General features: G+C 43.4%; 1 protein-coding gene across 8 annotated transcripts in view; it reads left to right on the top strand.

The window, feature by feature from the left end:
- The window catches only part of KATNAL2 (katanin catalytic subunit A1 like 2), a 103,760-nt gene that overhangs the window by 72,650 nt on the left and 18,571 nt on the right, over positions 1–12,539 (top strand). For 6 of the 8 annotated variants that reach the window (XM_045527928.1, XM_045527929.1, XM_045527933.1 and 3 more), the window contains 3 exons: positions 7,991–8,153; positions 8,947–9,049; positions 9,567–9,992. In XM_045527928.1, coding sequence (XP_045383884.1) covers positions 7,991–8,153; positions 8,947–9,049; positions 9,567–9,706 — 406 coding nt within the window. In that variant the 3' untranslated portion in view covers positions 9,707–9,992. Of the gene's footprint in view, positions 1–7,990; positions 8,154–8,946; positions 9,050–9,566; positions 9,993–10,226; positions 11,039–11,673; positions 12,070–12,487; positions 12,534–12,539 lie in introns of those variants that run through there. The other 2 variants (XR_006729305.1, XR_006729306.1) reach the window with 2 other exon arrangements.

Genomic DNA, 12,539 nt, shown 5'->3' on the forward strand with positions numbered 1-12,539 from the left:
TGTCAGTGAAGACTTTTTCCCAGCTCAGTGTGCAACAGACAAATTTCCTTGATGTCTTTCGTTGCTGATGGGTAGATTTCCCAACCTACCCTCTGGGGGTAGGTGTGCCGCCTTCAGTGAAACTGGTGTTTTGCTTTACGTGGTGGGCCTTGACCCCACCTCCCGTCTTGAATGGTCCCAAGACTTTCTATGCTATTCCACGTGCATCCTTTAAAACTCAAATCTTTTTGTAACCAAGAGGCAAATGCCCCCAAATCAGCCACAGCTTCAACTTCAACTACCCAGTTTTGATTTTCGCCTTCCTCTTCATTCTTGGCCCATGAGAATTTTGGCCCTGCCTCCTTGTGGGCTCAGTTGTGTATTCAAAAAGTATTTCCTGTAATTAATTGAGCCTTGTAAGGGGCTTTATAACAAGAGATTTCTGGGTATCTAACTCGTCTTTTTGCTGGAAACAAAGCCTGCCCATTTTTTCCCCCATTTTGACAATATATTTTCTGGCAAGAGTAATTGAGGAATATATCTTCTTTGTTGATATTGGAGTAATTAGAAGTAATTTTCATTCTTCATTATAAAGAAATGATGCTCTCAACCCAGACGTCAGTAGGACATAAACTGAACTGATTGCTGCGACTCTGCTGCTGAGTCCCCAGCCTCGTGCCTGCGAGCTCCCTGCTCAGAATGAGAAGCGGAGTCCCCGGAGGCCATGCCTGTCAACTGATCTTCAAAAGCACTGCCCCACCAAGTGACTTGGATGACTCATCCCTAAACTCATTGTTTCCATTATTTTCACTAATGATTGAAATACGATGCTTTATTCCCATTGCCCAAGTTGTTGCTACTTTTCTCAATTAATTAGAACTAATGATGATTATAAAATGTTGATTTTCAACAAAGCAGATTACCCTTCATAAATAACTCTAGGATTTTAAGGAAGCAGGCTGTTTAACCTGAAGCCAGTGGCCCTGCACCTCAAGTCCATGCATCTTGCAGGTGGTATTTGCTGAGCACCTATTGAGTATTCTGCAAGATAGAGGAGAGGGAATCCAAGACATGTGGTCCATAATCCTTGGCCCCTGGAAACTGGTAATCTGATGGGACAATCAATGAGATATGGCACAGATAACTATGGGGTGGGGGTATAGCCAGCACCATGTGACTGCGACAGACAATGAGTAGAATAAAGTTATACACCAGGGAGAGGCAATTTCTGATGACATATGTAAATATATAAATATAAATAAATACATAAAAGCCTTTATGAGGTAGAGAGCACTTGATCTGTGCCTGTAAATATGACTTGACTTTTGATAGACAACATGGAAGTTCCACATGAAGAAAATGGCCTAAGTAGAAACTCAGAACTAGGATGGCAAAGAGTGGATTCAGGGAATGGGAAGCAGCCCAGTTTGGCCCAAGTGGGAATTGCAGGGAGGGTCACCTGATGCCAGGCTCCCTGTGGACACCAAAGCTTTAATCATTGGCTCCCCATCAGTAACCAAAGAATACTGCGATCCCTTAATCTGCTCCTCAAGGATGGTCATGACTACTCACTTATAGACATGCTGCAAAGACGGCGTGCACAACTGAAGGCTGCTTTCTCTTAGCATGCTGAGCTGGTTTGTACCGATTATATTTTAACTATTGAAGGAACAAACTAGAATTATGTTTGCTTCCAAATTCTGTAAAATTTGGAATGACCTCTGCCCCACAAACCCCCTGGTTTAACAGGGGAGACAGGACAAGGGACTTGGGAAGGCATCTGAAAGTTTGGCACATGTGCTCAGGTGATTGGGCACAAGGAACTCATGTGAACTGTGGAGGTGGCCAGTGGCTGCCACACCTTTTCTCCAGCCATGGGCACGGGTCTGGTGGGCCAGACTCTGAGATCTGTAAGCCTTTTCTGCCTTCCACCTGTCTTACCTATCTCACACGTGCTGGCTGTTTGATCTTTGAGGTGATGAAAGTACTAAAATACCAAAAGAAAGGAGACGTGAGAACAGAGTAACTAGGTTTAAAACTCAAAGTGCAGGGACTGAGGGGAGTGTTTTCTGGTTGCCACAGATTAAATTTTTTTATATAAATATATTGGCATAAAGAATGATTCCTGGGTACATTCCATTTGTCCTTCGTTTCCTCCCTTGTATGATTGTATGATTATTGATGTCATGAAAAGTGCATTCATCAGGCCTGGCTGTCAGACAGTTGCACTTATTTTGCGCCCACAAGCAGTTTTGAGGTGAATCTCTTGCTTTAGGGCATTAGCTGATCAATACAGACATCTCTAGTGAGGGATGGCTTTCCCACCTCCCTCTGCATGACTCCATTTTCCCAGGGTGTTCTGGTCTTCCTTTAGATAAGAAGTCACTCTGGATGGGATGGGGACAACAAGAAGGTGCCCCTACAGAAGAGCCAACCTTCTGCAGTCCCCTGCCTTGTCAGGAGGAAGCTGCTGGTCCAAGGAAAGATGTTGGGAGAAAAGATGGCAACTGCTCATCGGCCAAGGCTCTGCCATTTCTAAGGGCTTATTTTCCCTTCCTTCCTGGTTTTCAGTCTGCTACCAACTTTTATTTTGTCTTTGAAGTTTACAGGATCGACATTCCTGCAGGCCAAGGCCCAATCCTCCAATTATTGCCTTTAGTGACATATGAGTAGAGGCTTTGTCTTATTCATTTCTGTACATGGGAGGCTCAGCAGAGACAATACGTAAGTGGTAAATATCGCTGAACTGAACTGAATTCCGAGTGTAATGGTTTCACTTCCTGTTAAAAGATCTGCCCCTCCCCTCTCTCCTTTTCTTCTCTCTGCCAACTGTCTGGATTGACTCTTGACACATCAGACACACCAGGTATTCTGCCAATTTCATCTTCTTGGAGATGTGTCTTCCAGAACCTTCTTCCAGCTCCAAAGTGAACTGATTGTCCTCTGCACCCAGTATACAGAGGAACCCTGGATCTCACCTCTTCATCCTGGAGATTCCTTCTCTTTCTTGTCAGACCCTCTGTTTCTCGACTCCCTTACAGCCCTTTGGTTTGGTTTACTCTCTCCCTTTGGAGAGAGTCCTTCAGGATTTTCCTGATAAATGGTACATGGGAGGTAAATTTTTCTTAGGCTTTGTAGTTTGAAAATATCTTTATTCTATCCTCCAACTTAATTGATGGTTTGATCATGAGATTTCTACATTGGAAATTATTTTTTCTCAGAATTTTGAAGGCATTGTTCTATTTTCTTTTAATATCCCACGGTGCTATTGAGAAGTCTTGTTTATATAACCTGTTTTTTCTCTCGGGAAGATTTTATGATCCTTTCTTTGCTCTCTGGGTCCTGAAGTTTCACCATGACGTGACTTGGGAATCCACTTGCAGTTAACTGTGCCACGGGCTCCAGAGACTCACTGAGTTACAGTCCTCATCCCTGACTCAGAGGGTTATTGTGAGAATTAAATTAATCAATGCCTGTAAAATGCTTGAGATAGTGTCTACCTCTTAGTAAGTACTAATCAATTAGCTTTTATTAATATTGCAAATACAGAAAATAATTTCCTAGAGTTCTGGGAAGTTTCCTTGAATTATGTCATTGATATCCTCCTCTCTGTTTTCTCTATTTTCTTTTTCTGGAACTCCTATTATTTGTATGTTGGTTCTCCTGTAATAATGTTCTCATTAAAAAAAATTTTTGTTTCTTTCTCTTTTTGAATTTCTTTTTTTCTGTGTGTGTGTCTGTCTTGTTTTACTCTGTGGGAGATTTCCTCAGCTTTACCTTCTGAACTTTCCATTGTATTTTTAATTTCTTCTATCATATTTTATATTCCCAAGTTATTGTGTTTTGTTGTTTTTTTCTCTGAATGTTCTTTTAAAATGCCATTCTCTTTGCTAGGGTCTGAATGCATCCCCCAAATTTCATGATTTGGAAACAATCCCCAAGGCAACAGTGTTGGGCAGTGGAGCCTTTGGGAGATGTTTAGGTCACGAGGGCTCCACCCTCATGAATACATTAATGTCATTATAAAAGGGCTTGACACAGGGATTTTGGTCTCTCTCTTTTGCCTTGTGCTTTCCATCATATGAGGACATAGTGTTCTTCTCCTCTGGAGGATGCACCATCTTAGAAGCAGAAACCAGGCTCTCATTGGACACTAAACCTGCTGATCTTGGACTATGAGGACTAAATTTCTGTTCTTTGTAAATTACCCAGTCTTGGGCATTTTGTTACAGCAGCACAATATGGACTAAGACACTCTTCTTGTTTCATGGCAATATATTCTTATCTCTCTCTGAGAATACTAATATTTTGAAGTTTCATTTCCCTGTAGAATCCTATTTCCTTAAAGATTCTTTTTGTTTTTTCCCCCTGTTTACTTGTTTTGGATTCTGTCTTTATGTTAGAGGTGTTCCATAGATGTAGGTCTCCTTAGCTGCCTGCTAATAATGTGTATGAGAGGCACACTAAAAAAAAACCCACGGGAAGCTCTGGGTGTGTGGGAAAAGCTTGTCAACTGTGGGCTCCATGTATTGGGATTTGACTGGGATATTGTGTTAGGAACTCCCAATATCGATGTCCTTAGGTCTTTCTCTTTGGCTGGTCAGATTTCCAAGTGAAGATTCTTGCAATCTCCTGCCTGGAGGGTAAGAGCTTGGCTGGCAATGTTCTAGAGACAGTTCGACTCTTTGCTTCAATACAGTACACTGCTCTCAACTGTGCATGATGTTTCCCAGCCTGGAGACCCTCCATTTTACTCTCTGCTGGGGAATGGGAGAGGCAGTTCCCTTGCTATCAGAGGTGGGAAAGTAATCTGTGATCCAACTGTTTCTTATACAAACTGTCAACCAGCCCCCTTATTTTCAACCTACCTTCACCTCACTTCTAAAGTTGTGAGATACTGCCAATTCCAAGTCTCCTGGGGATTCTGTGATTCGAATCAGATTGTTTGTCGGCTTTCCTCACTGACAATTTAGAGCAGCTTCTCAGGTCTGAAAAGTTAGTTTTTACTCATCATTATGCTTTCCAGCTTTTACATTTTTTGTTTCTATCAGTTCTCCTATTCTCTTTGCTTTTGTAGGTTTATGCCCTTAAAAACCCCTTCAGTGTTGTTTTAGTGGGTTTCAGGAGGAAGCAGAGGTGATTGTGTTCATCCCCAAGTTTAAGTGCAGTCTTAGTTAATTTAAAGTCCATCAACAATGAAGTGTTTTTATTTCAATCTTAATAACACAGACAGCCTTCTGTTGGAACGGTCCTTGGGCATGAAGGACAGTATATCTTTGTGGCTTATGTGCAGGGGTGACATTCAAAATACCAAACAACCGGTGTGGTATAAGTAATGACCAATCAAAAGACACGACATCATTACTGGTGCCTGCTGGCTGCATGGTATTGCGATGGGTGTGTGAACAAGGAGAAGCCACTTGAAGCAAAGATGAGCACAGTGTGGATTGCAGTGCTAGGTAAAGTTCTGTCGTGAAGCATGGTTTTTTCGTTTCCTTGACCCTGTGCCTTGAATATAAATGTTGGCCTTGAGAGGGAGAATGATTGTGCAAGGGAAGAGGTGGCTGAGTCTCTGCTGTGAGATGAATTTCAACAGGGTGAGACTGATAAAGAACAAAGCAAATAATTGTTCCTGCCAGGGAGGCAGCCTTGGACCTCGGATTCTCAGCTCAGAGGAATAAGAGGCGAAGAAAAGACACAATCTTTAAAGAAATTTGGTGATTGCAATTTTGGATTCGTATATGCTCCCTGGAAGTATGTTTTTTTTTTTCAATTTAAAAGGAAATACTGTAACATAGATTCAGAATGAGAGTAAGAAGAATGGGAGGACACATCAGACGTTCTCAGTGTCTTTATGAATGAGAAATATCTGGGGATGATGTTTTCACTGTTACTCTCCATCAATGGTTAAGCCGGCTAAACACAGGCATTTCCTAATTTCTATTCTAGAAAATCAAATAGCTGTTTCCCTCCCCTCTAAGAGCTTGAAATTTTAACATTTAAAGAGTTTACAGACTCACATTCAAAATAATATATTGATAATAGGAATGGCAATTCAGAGGGACCAAATAGCCTCAGTGGATGAGGGAAAGCTCTACTTTACATAAGGGTGCTATATAATTCTGTAATAATTCCAAATACCTTTAGAATAAAAAATCCAAATGTATCCAAAAATCACCATTTGCAACCTCTAGTGAAATAATCGATTCAGGCAAAGGTCATTAACAGATGCTAAAACCACTAGTTGAAAGGGGTGGGGAATTGGGTATTCACATGGTTCCAAAGTAACGTGTGTAGCATACTTACTACTGTCCAAGAGAAAGTGTTTCCTTTATAGTGGGTTCTGTGGTCACCAGATAATTAAACACCATATCACCAAGTGTGAGACACACAGATATAATAGGAAAACACATCACCTCTGAATTATACTTGCCAAAAATACTTACCCTGAATCTAATTAAGCTTTGAGAACTAACTTCTATCTTAGAGGATGGGGGATAGAGGAACCAGTTACCTGATACTACAAGGAAAACATCAGACAAATCCAGAATGTGGGACGTTTTGCAACTGGCCTTATCTTTTTAAAAATGGGCCAGGGCAAGTAGACTGGTCTAGATTAAAAGAGAGTTAAAAGACATAACCATATGTAATGTATTTTCCTTGCTTGGATTTTGGTTGGAAAAAGTGTACAAGATATTTGAGGGACAATTGAAGAAATTTGAATATGGACTGAATATTCGACACATTACAGAACCGGTTTTGCTAGGTGTCATAATGGTATTGTAGCTATGTGAGAAAATGTCCTTTTTTGGGGGAAAATGCATGCTAAGGCATTTAGGCATGAGATTTCATGATGTAGTATACTTTGAAATAATTTAGCAAGGATAGATAAATAGGTTTGAAGCAGATATGGCAAATGTTAACTGGTGTTGAATCAAGATATAGATGTTCAATTGTTTTATTCTACTTTTCTATTTGTTTGAAATTTTTATATTAAGAAGTTTAGGGAGTGGCCTGCAGAGGCAAAATTGCATAAACCTGGCCCGACAGTTTCGGGAGGAGCAGGAGTGAGCGTCTCAAAGGGCCATGTTTACATTGGGCACCCAGGAAGTGCCCTGCCCTAAGTCCACCAGCGTAATGGAATGAATGAGAGTTTTGGAAGAGTTAATGTACTTACAGAGTGCCCAAGTTATTGTCAGGAATAATTTACTCACTGGAAAGATGAGATTGAATAATTCATGTTACAACTACAATGACAATACTGTTTGGTGGTTGTTAGTTGGGTTTCCCCCTCCCCTACTTTAAAGTTGCCTAAAATTACCTCATTTGCATGTGAAGTGTTGGGGTTGTGTTTTCTTTCTTTCTGGGGGTATATTTTCTTTTTCTTTCTTTCATTTTATTTTTTTTTTTAGACAGAGTCTCACTCTGCTGCCCAGGCTAGAGTGCCGTGGCATCAGCCTAGCTCACAGCAACCTCAAACTCCTGGGCTCAAGCAATTCTACTGCCTCAGCCTCCCGAGTAGCTGGGACTACAGGCATGCGCCACCATGCCTGGCTAATTTTTTCTATATGTATTTTTAGTTGTCCAGATAATTTCTTTCTATTTTTAGTAGAGACGGGGTCTCGCTCTTGGTCAGGCTGGTCTCGAACTCCTGACCTTGAGCGATCCTCCCACCTCGGCCTCCCAGAGTGCTAGGATTATAGGTGTGAGCCACCGTGCCCGGCCTCTTCCTCCCTCCCTCCATTTCTCCCTCCCTTCCTTCCTTCTTTCCTTCCTTCCTTCTTTCTTTCTTTCCTCTTTCTTTCCCTTCCTTCCTTTTCTTTCTTTTTCTTATACCAATTCTTTCTCCAAACAAGATGAAATAATTGTCCCATCAACTCAGGCATAGATGTAGAGTGATAGTTAAAATGCAGAGTTGCTTCCTGCAATACTAAACTGTTCTTAAATATAGTTGTTGCTTAAGAAGTGTGTTCGCTACCCCCGTCCAGCTCTGCTTCTGATGTGATTTCAGGGAGCTGGACTGTGCCATGTTACGCCGTCTGGAGAAGAGGATTTTGGTTGATCTCCCCTGCCGGGAGGCCAGGCAGGCCATGATCCACCACTGGCTGCCCCCTGTGAGCAAAAGCACAGCCCTGGAGCTGCGCACAGAGCTGGAGTACAGCGTGCTGAGCCAGGTGGGCTGCCCCGGGGCGGAGAGCCTGCAGGCCCAGGGGCCACCGCACGACCGTCTTCTGGACAGGGTCTTACCATGAGCCAATAGGAGCTTCAGACACTCAGAGAAGATCCAAGCTGCCCCAGCAATGCAACGGGCTCTTCCTCATGGAAGAATGAGCTCTTTGGCACTTGGAAACATTCAAGCAGGGAGTAACAATGTGAGGTAGTAGAACTAGCATAGGGCTTAGACTCAGAGAACCTATGGTCAAATCCTGGCCCTGCTGTTAGCTGTCTGACCTCAGGGAAGTCACTCTCTGAGCCTCAGCATTTCCATCTGTAAAATGGGTAGCAGGAAAGGATTATTGTGATGATTAAATGAAAATCTTTCACAAGCAGAAAAGCTCTAGGTACATGGTGTCCATTCCCAGGGTGCTGTAGAAGCGTTGCCTGCTTTGGGTGAACCCTTGCACACGATGTTCTCTGAGGTTCCTCAAGGCAGAATGATCTTAGTCACAAAAACAGAGTGCCTCCCAAATTTGATCATTCTTGGATTTGAGCACAAACTCCCCAGTAGACTAACTTGGATGGGCCTGTATGTTAGGAAGTTGGTTTTTTTGCCCAGCTGCTTAAGTTACCCAAACATGTTTGCAGCACTCTTCCTCAAGCAGTGTTTGTCTGCAAATCTTTGTCTGGTGTTCATGGGTGACATTCAGAATCTAAACAGAGCTTCTGATACTGGGTCCTGCCTGTAAGAATGTAATGGCCACCAGCATTCTGCTTGCTGACCAGCGGCTGGGTCTGTGGCTGTTTCAGGAGACTGAGGGCTACTCGGGCTCAGACATTAAGCTGGTCTGCAGGGAAGCAGCCATGCGGCCCGTGAGGAAGATCTTCAACGCGCTTGAAAATCACCAGTCAGGTATGGTTGGGATCACACCACAAAAGTGCTCTGGAAATTTGTGTTGAAAAGTCCAACTCTGACCAGCAGAGGGCGCTCGGAGACCATTCTTGGCAGCTCTCTGCCCTCGCAGCAGGTTCTTGGGTCAGATCCTCCCTGGTGCACGGAACTCATCCCTCTGGTGTTCTGTGTTGGATCGGCTTTGCTCGCAGATGATAAACTCTCTAGGGCTCAGGCTTTTATTTCTCTGGCCACTCTGATGTTGGGCTAGATCCATTTGAAGCACTATATAAATATTAAATAATACTTTGATAACGATACCTTTAAGTCACATTTTTTGGTCTGGCCTTTAGGGGCTAACTCAGTTTCACATTAAAGCATTTTTTCCCCAGCCCTCTTTACAGTCTTGCCTTTTGCTGCGTTAACCATTAAGAATGCTGCATTATGCATTGTCTTGAAAGAAGGTCTATTAGCGTTTCAAGAGCATTGATCACCAACAGGTCGATTGTTGTGCTGTTACTGTTGTGTTTTTACCTAGAGAGCAGCAATTTACCTGGGATCCAGTTGGATACAGTGACCACTGCCGACTTTTTGGATGTGCTAGCTCACACCAAACCCTCCGCAAAGAATATGACTCAGAGATACTCAGCCTGGCAGAGAGAGTTCGAGTCGGTCTGAGATCACGTTTACCCTGACCTGGCCACAAAGGCAACCACGGAGGTCTCCTAATTTATTAGTGTAAGTGAGAAAAGAACATAATGATTGGAATGGAAAAGAGAAAATTATTCTTGAAGCCTGGATTAATTTCAACAACTGTATTGTTTTGGGACTCTGATATATTTTCATTGATTTACCATTGATGTCAGCAAAATATCGAAGATTTCAACTGCATATCTATATGTGCTATTAGGTCATGCGATGGAGATTTTCTCACAATTAGATTCTATAAAATCTTCATGAACAATTTCCTGTGATGTTCCTTATTTGTGAACTTTAGAAAAAAAAAAGCTGTAGTTAGCGAAGTAGTGTTGGCCTTGCACGGGACAGGCCTGGCTTGGGCAGCCAACAGCAGCTAGGCTTGACCGACCACCTGCCCAGCCGACAGTTCAAGGGTGGGCGAGGACGGGCGCGGGGGGGACACGTGTCCGCCTCTCTCATTGTGAATCTCATCAGCTCCCCTAATCCTGACCCCAACCAGCTTCTGCAAACCCCGACCAAACTAGCCCGGCTTGGAAATGCCACTGAGTATTTTGATTCTAGAGCTAATAGCAGGGGTGAGTACACACCACCATCACCAGCTACCGGTCTGAGTGTTTTGAGTTCTGGTCCCCAGTAGCGTCTTTTGACACTTTTCCCATCTCACATTCGGCGTTCTATGCCTTTCTCTTTCCTTGTCTGAGTGTATCTGAGCGCTGTATTTGCTTCAGACTCTAACGCATCTGCAGCGTAGGATGGAGCACGCGGGCTTCGAGAACATTTGTTCTGAGCCTCCCCTGCTTAGGCTCCTCCCCATGTCCTTACAGGGTTATAAGTGGCTTAGAAGCGTCTCTCAGAAACCCACAGTCAGAGGCATCTACTTTCAACTCCTGATGAACTTCGAAGGCTCCCACTAAGCTGCCACTTCTCTCCCACACTGGGACTCACCTATGGGACTTTTTCTTCTCTTTTCCTTGCCTTGTTTTCGCCATCCCTGCAGGCAGATTTCTCCAGAAAGGAAATACTCCCAAGAAAAGAGGCATTTTGGATGGCTAAGTATTCCAGAGGATTTTACTCTTTTAAGCACGATGAAAACCTTTTTTTTTGGGGGGGGGGTATTGATTATTTTGAGTGATTATCAAATGCCTCCTAAAATGTCGTTTCATGGAAATTGTAGTCAAATTGAAAATATGCCTTATATAACGAATTTAAAATAAAAAAGATTTCAGTTCATGCTGAATTTAAACTTCTGCATGAGCATTAGGTACCAGCTGCTGCAGCGCTGTCTCAGATCCACATGGCCAGACACAGCAGGTAAGCTCCCCCCCCACCCCCCCCTTCCTAGTGTTCCAAGGGAGCAGGGACCAGAGGAGCACTGCAGAGTGAGATCTACACCCAATTCCTGTTCCCACCCTGTCTCACCCTGGCCCACCAGCATGCCCACTGTCCCCGAGGCCTTAATTCCACGGTTCCATCTTTCCAGAGAATAATGGAAAAACCCCGCTCAGGGTGGGGAGAGTTTCTGAGGCTCCAACTTTCACCCAGTTCCTCGCTTTTCAACCCTGCCTTGCGCCTCACTTCCTCTCTCCCTGCTACCTCCAAGCCTTGAGGATGAATTTTGGATGATTTTCTTTGCATTGATTTTAGTTACCAACGTTCCATCCACTTTCCACCTCCCGAATTATTGTATCTTTTCATCCATTGGTGTCTCCTCTACCATTCTTTGTGAGCAGTCCTTTCGGGCTTATCCCTTTATTCCTTTACTCTTATTTTAGTAGGGCTTTGAGAAAAAGAGACCAGCTAACATAGGATTTACCTACTCTGTTTAGAGTCTCTGTGGTTATTTTTTAAAAATTAAAGTATGTCTAAGTTCATATAGAAGATTGGTCTGGTAGTTGTTGGAGGAAGATTTAATTTAACCCAACAAATGGTATTTTCTTCTAAAGCAGAGGTGACAACTCAAAGGCCTACAGGAGCATGAAACGCAGCAGCAAATGAGTGAAGTAAGCTTAGCGTAAGGCAAGGCAGAGGTGAGAACTGTGGTGAACTGGAGAGGGCCAGAGACCCTCTGGAGGACCCAGCAGTGACTCGGCTCCAATTGAGCATGGCAATTTGCACGTACCATTCCCAGCTCCTCCAATCATCCTAGAAAACCCAGTGGTTGATTTGCATGTCAAGCTCCTAATGTTCAGGTGTTGGCCACTTAGGTTAACGAGCTGCCTGTAGAATTCACACGGCCTGTTCCCACCCATTCAGATCACCTGCAGAAGCCGTCCCTGACCGCCCATACTTACCCGAAGCCCAACCACAGCCCCAGTAGCTGTGTCCCTCTCCATCGCTTATCGGTATCTCTCACTGCGTTGGGTAGCTGTGTGTATGTGCACGTGTTTCATTGTCTGTTTACCTTCCTTGAATGTAAGCTCCAAGATTGTGGTACCCTTTTCCACTGCTACTGAATGAATGGAACAGTATTTAAAATGGCGTAGTAGCCAAAGGCTAGCTGAGTGCTGCATTTGCTTCAGACTCTCAAGTTGTGACTACTGTTCCCATGCACTAGCTTTCTGCACGTGGTCTCTTCTCTTAAAGACTTACACAAAACCATTCTGAACTTGTTGGAGCACTATGTGTTGTTAGATATATTTCTACATGCTTTAATTCCCCAACTCGAAGATATGCATGTTAGTAGCAAGAGCTACATTCGGCTCTGTCTTCCTGCTTTATTTTACCTACAGGGGGCATTTAATAAATATCTAATTTTCCTAGGCACATCAGCTGGTGAAACAAACAGGAGTTGAGCTGTGTATGACAGGTAAGC

The sequence above is a fragment of the Lemur catta genome, chromosome 16, assembly GCF_020740605.2.
Source record: "Lemur catta isolate mLemCat1 chromosome 16, mLemCat1.pri, whole genome shotgun sequence".
NCBI lineage: Eukaryota > Metazoa > Chordata > Mammalia > Primates > Lemuridae > Lemur > Lemur catta.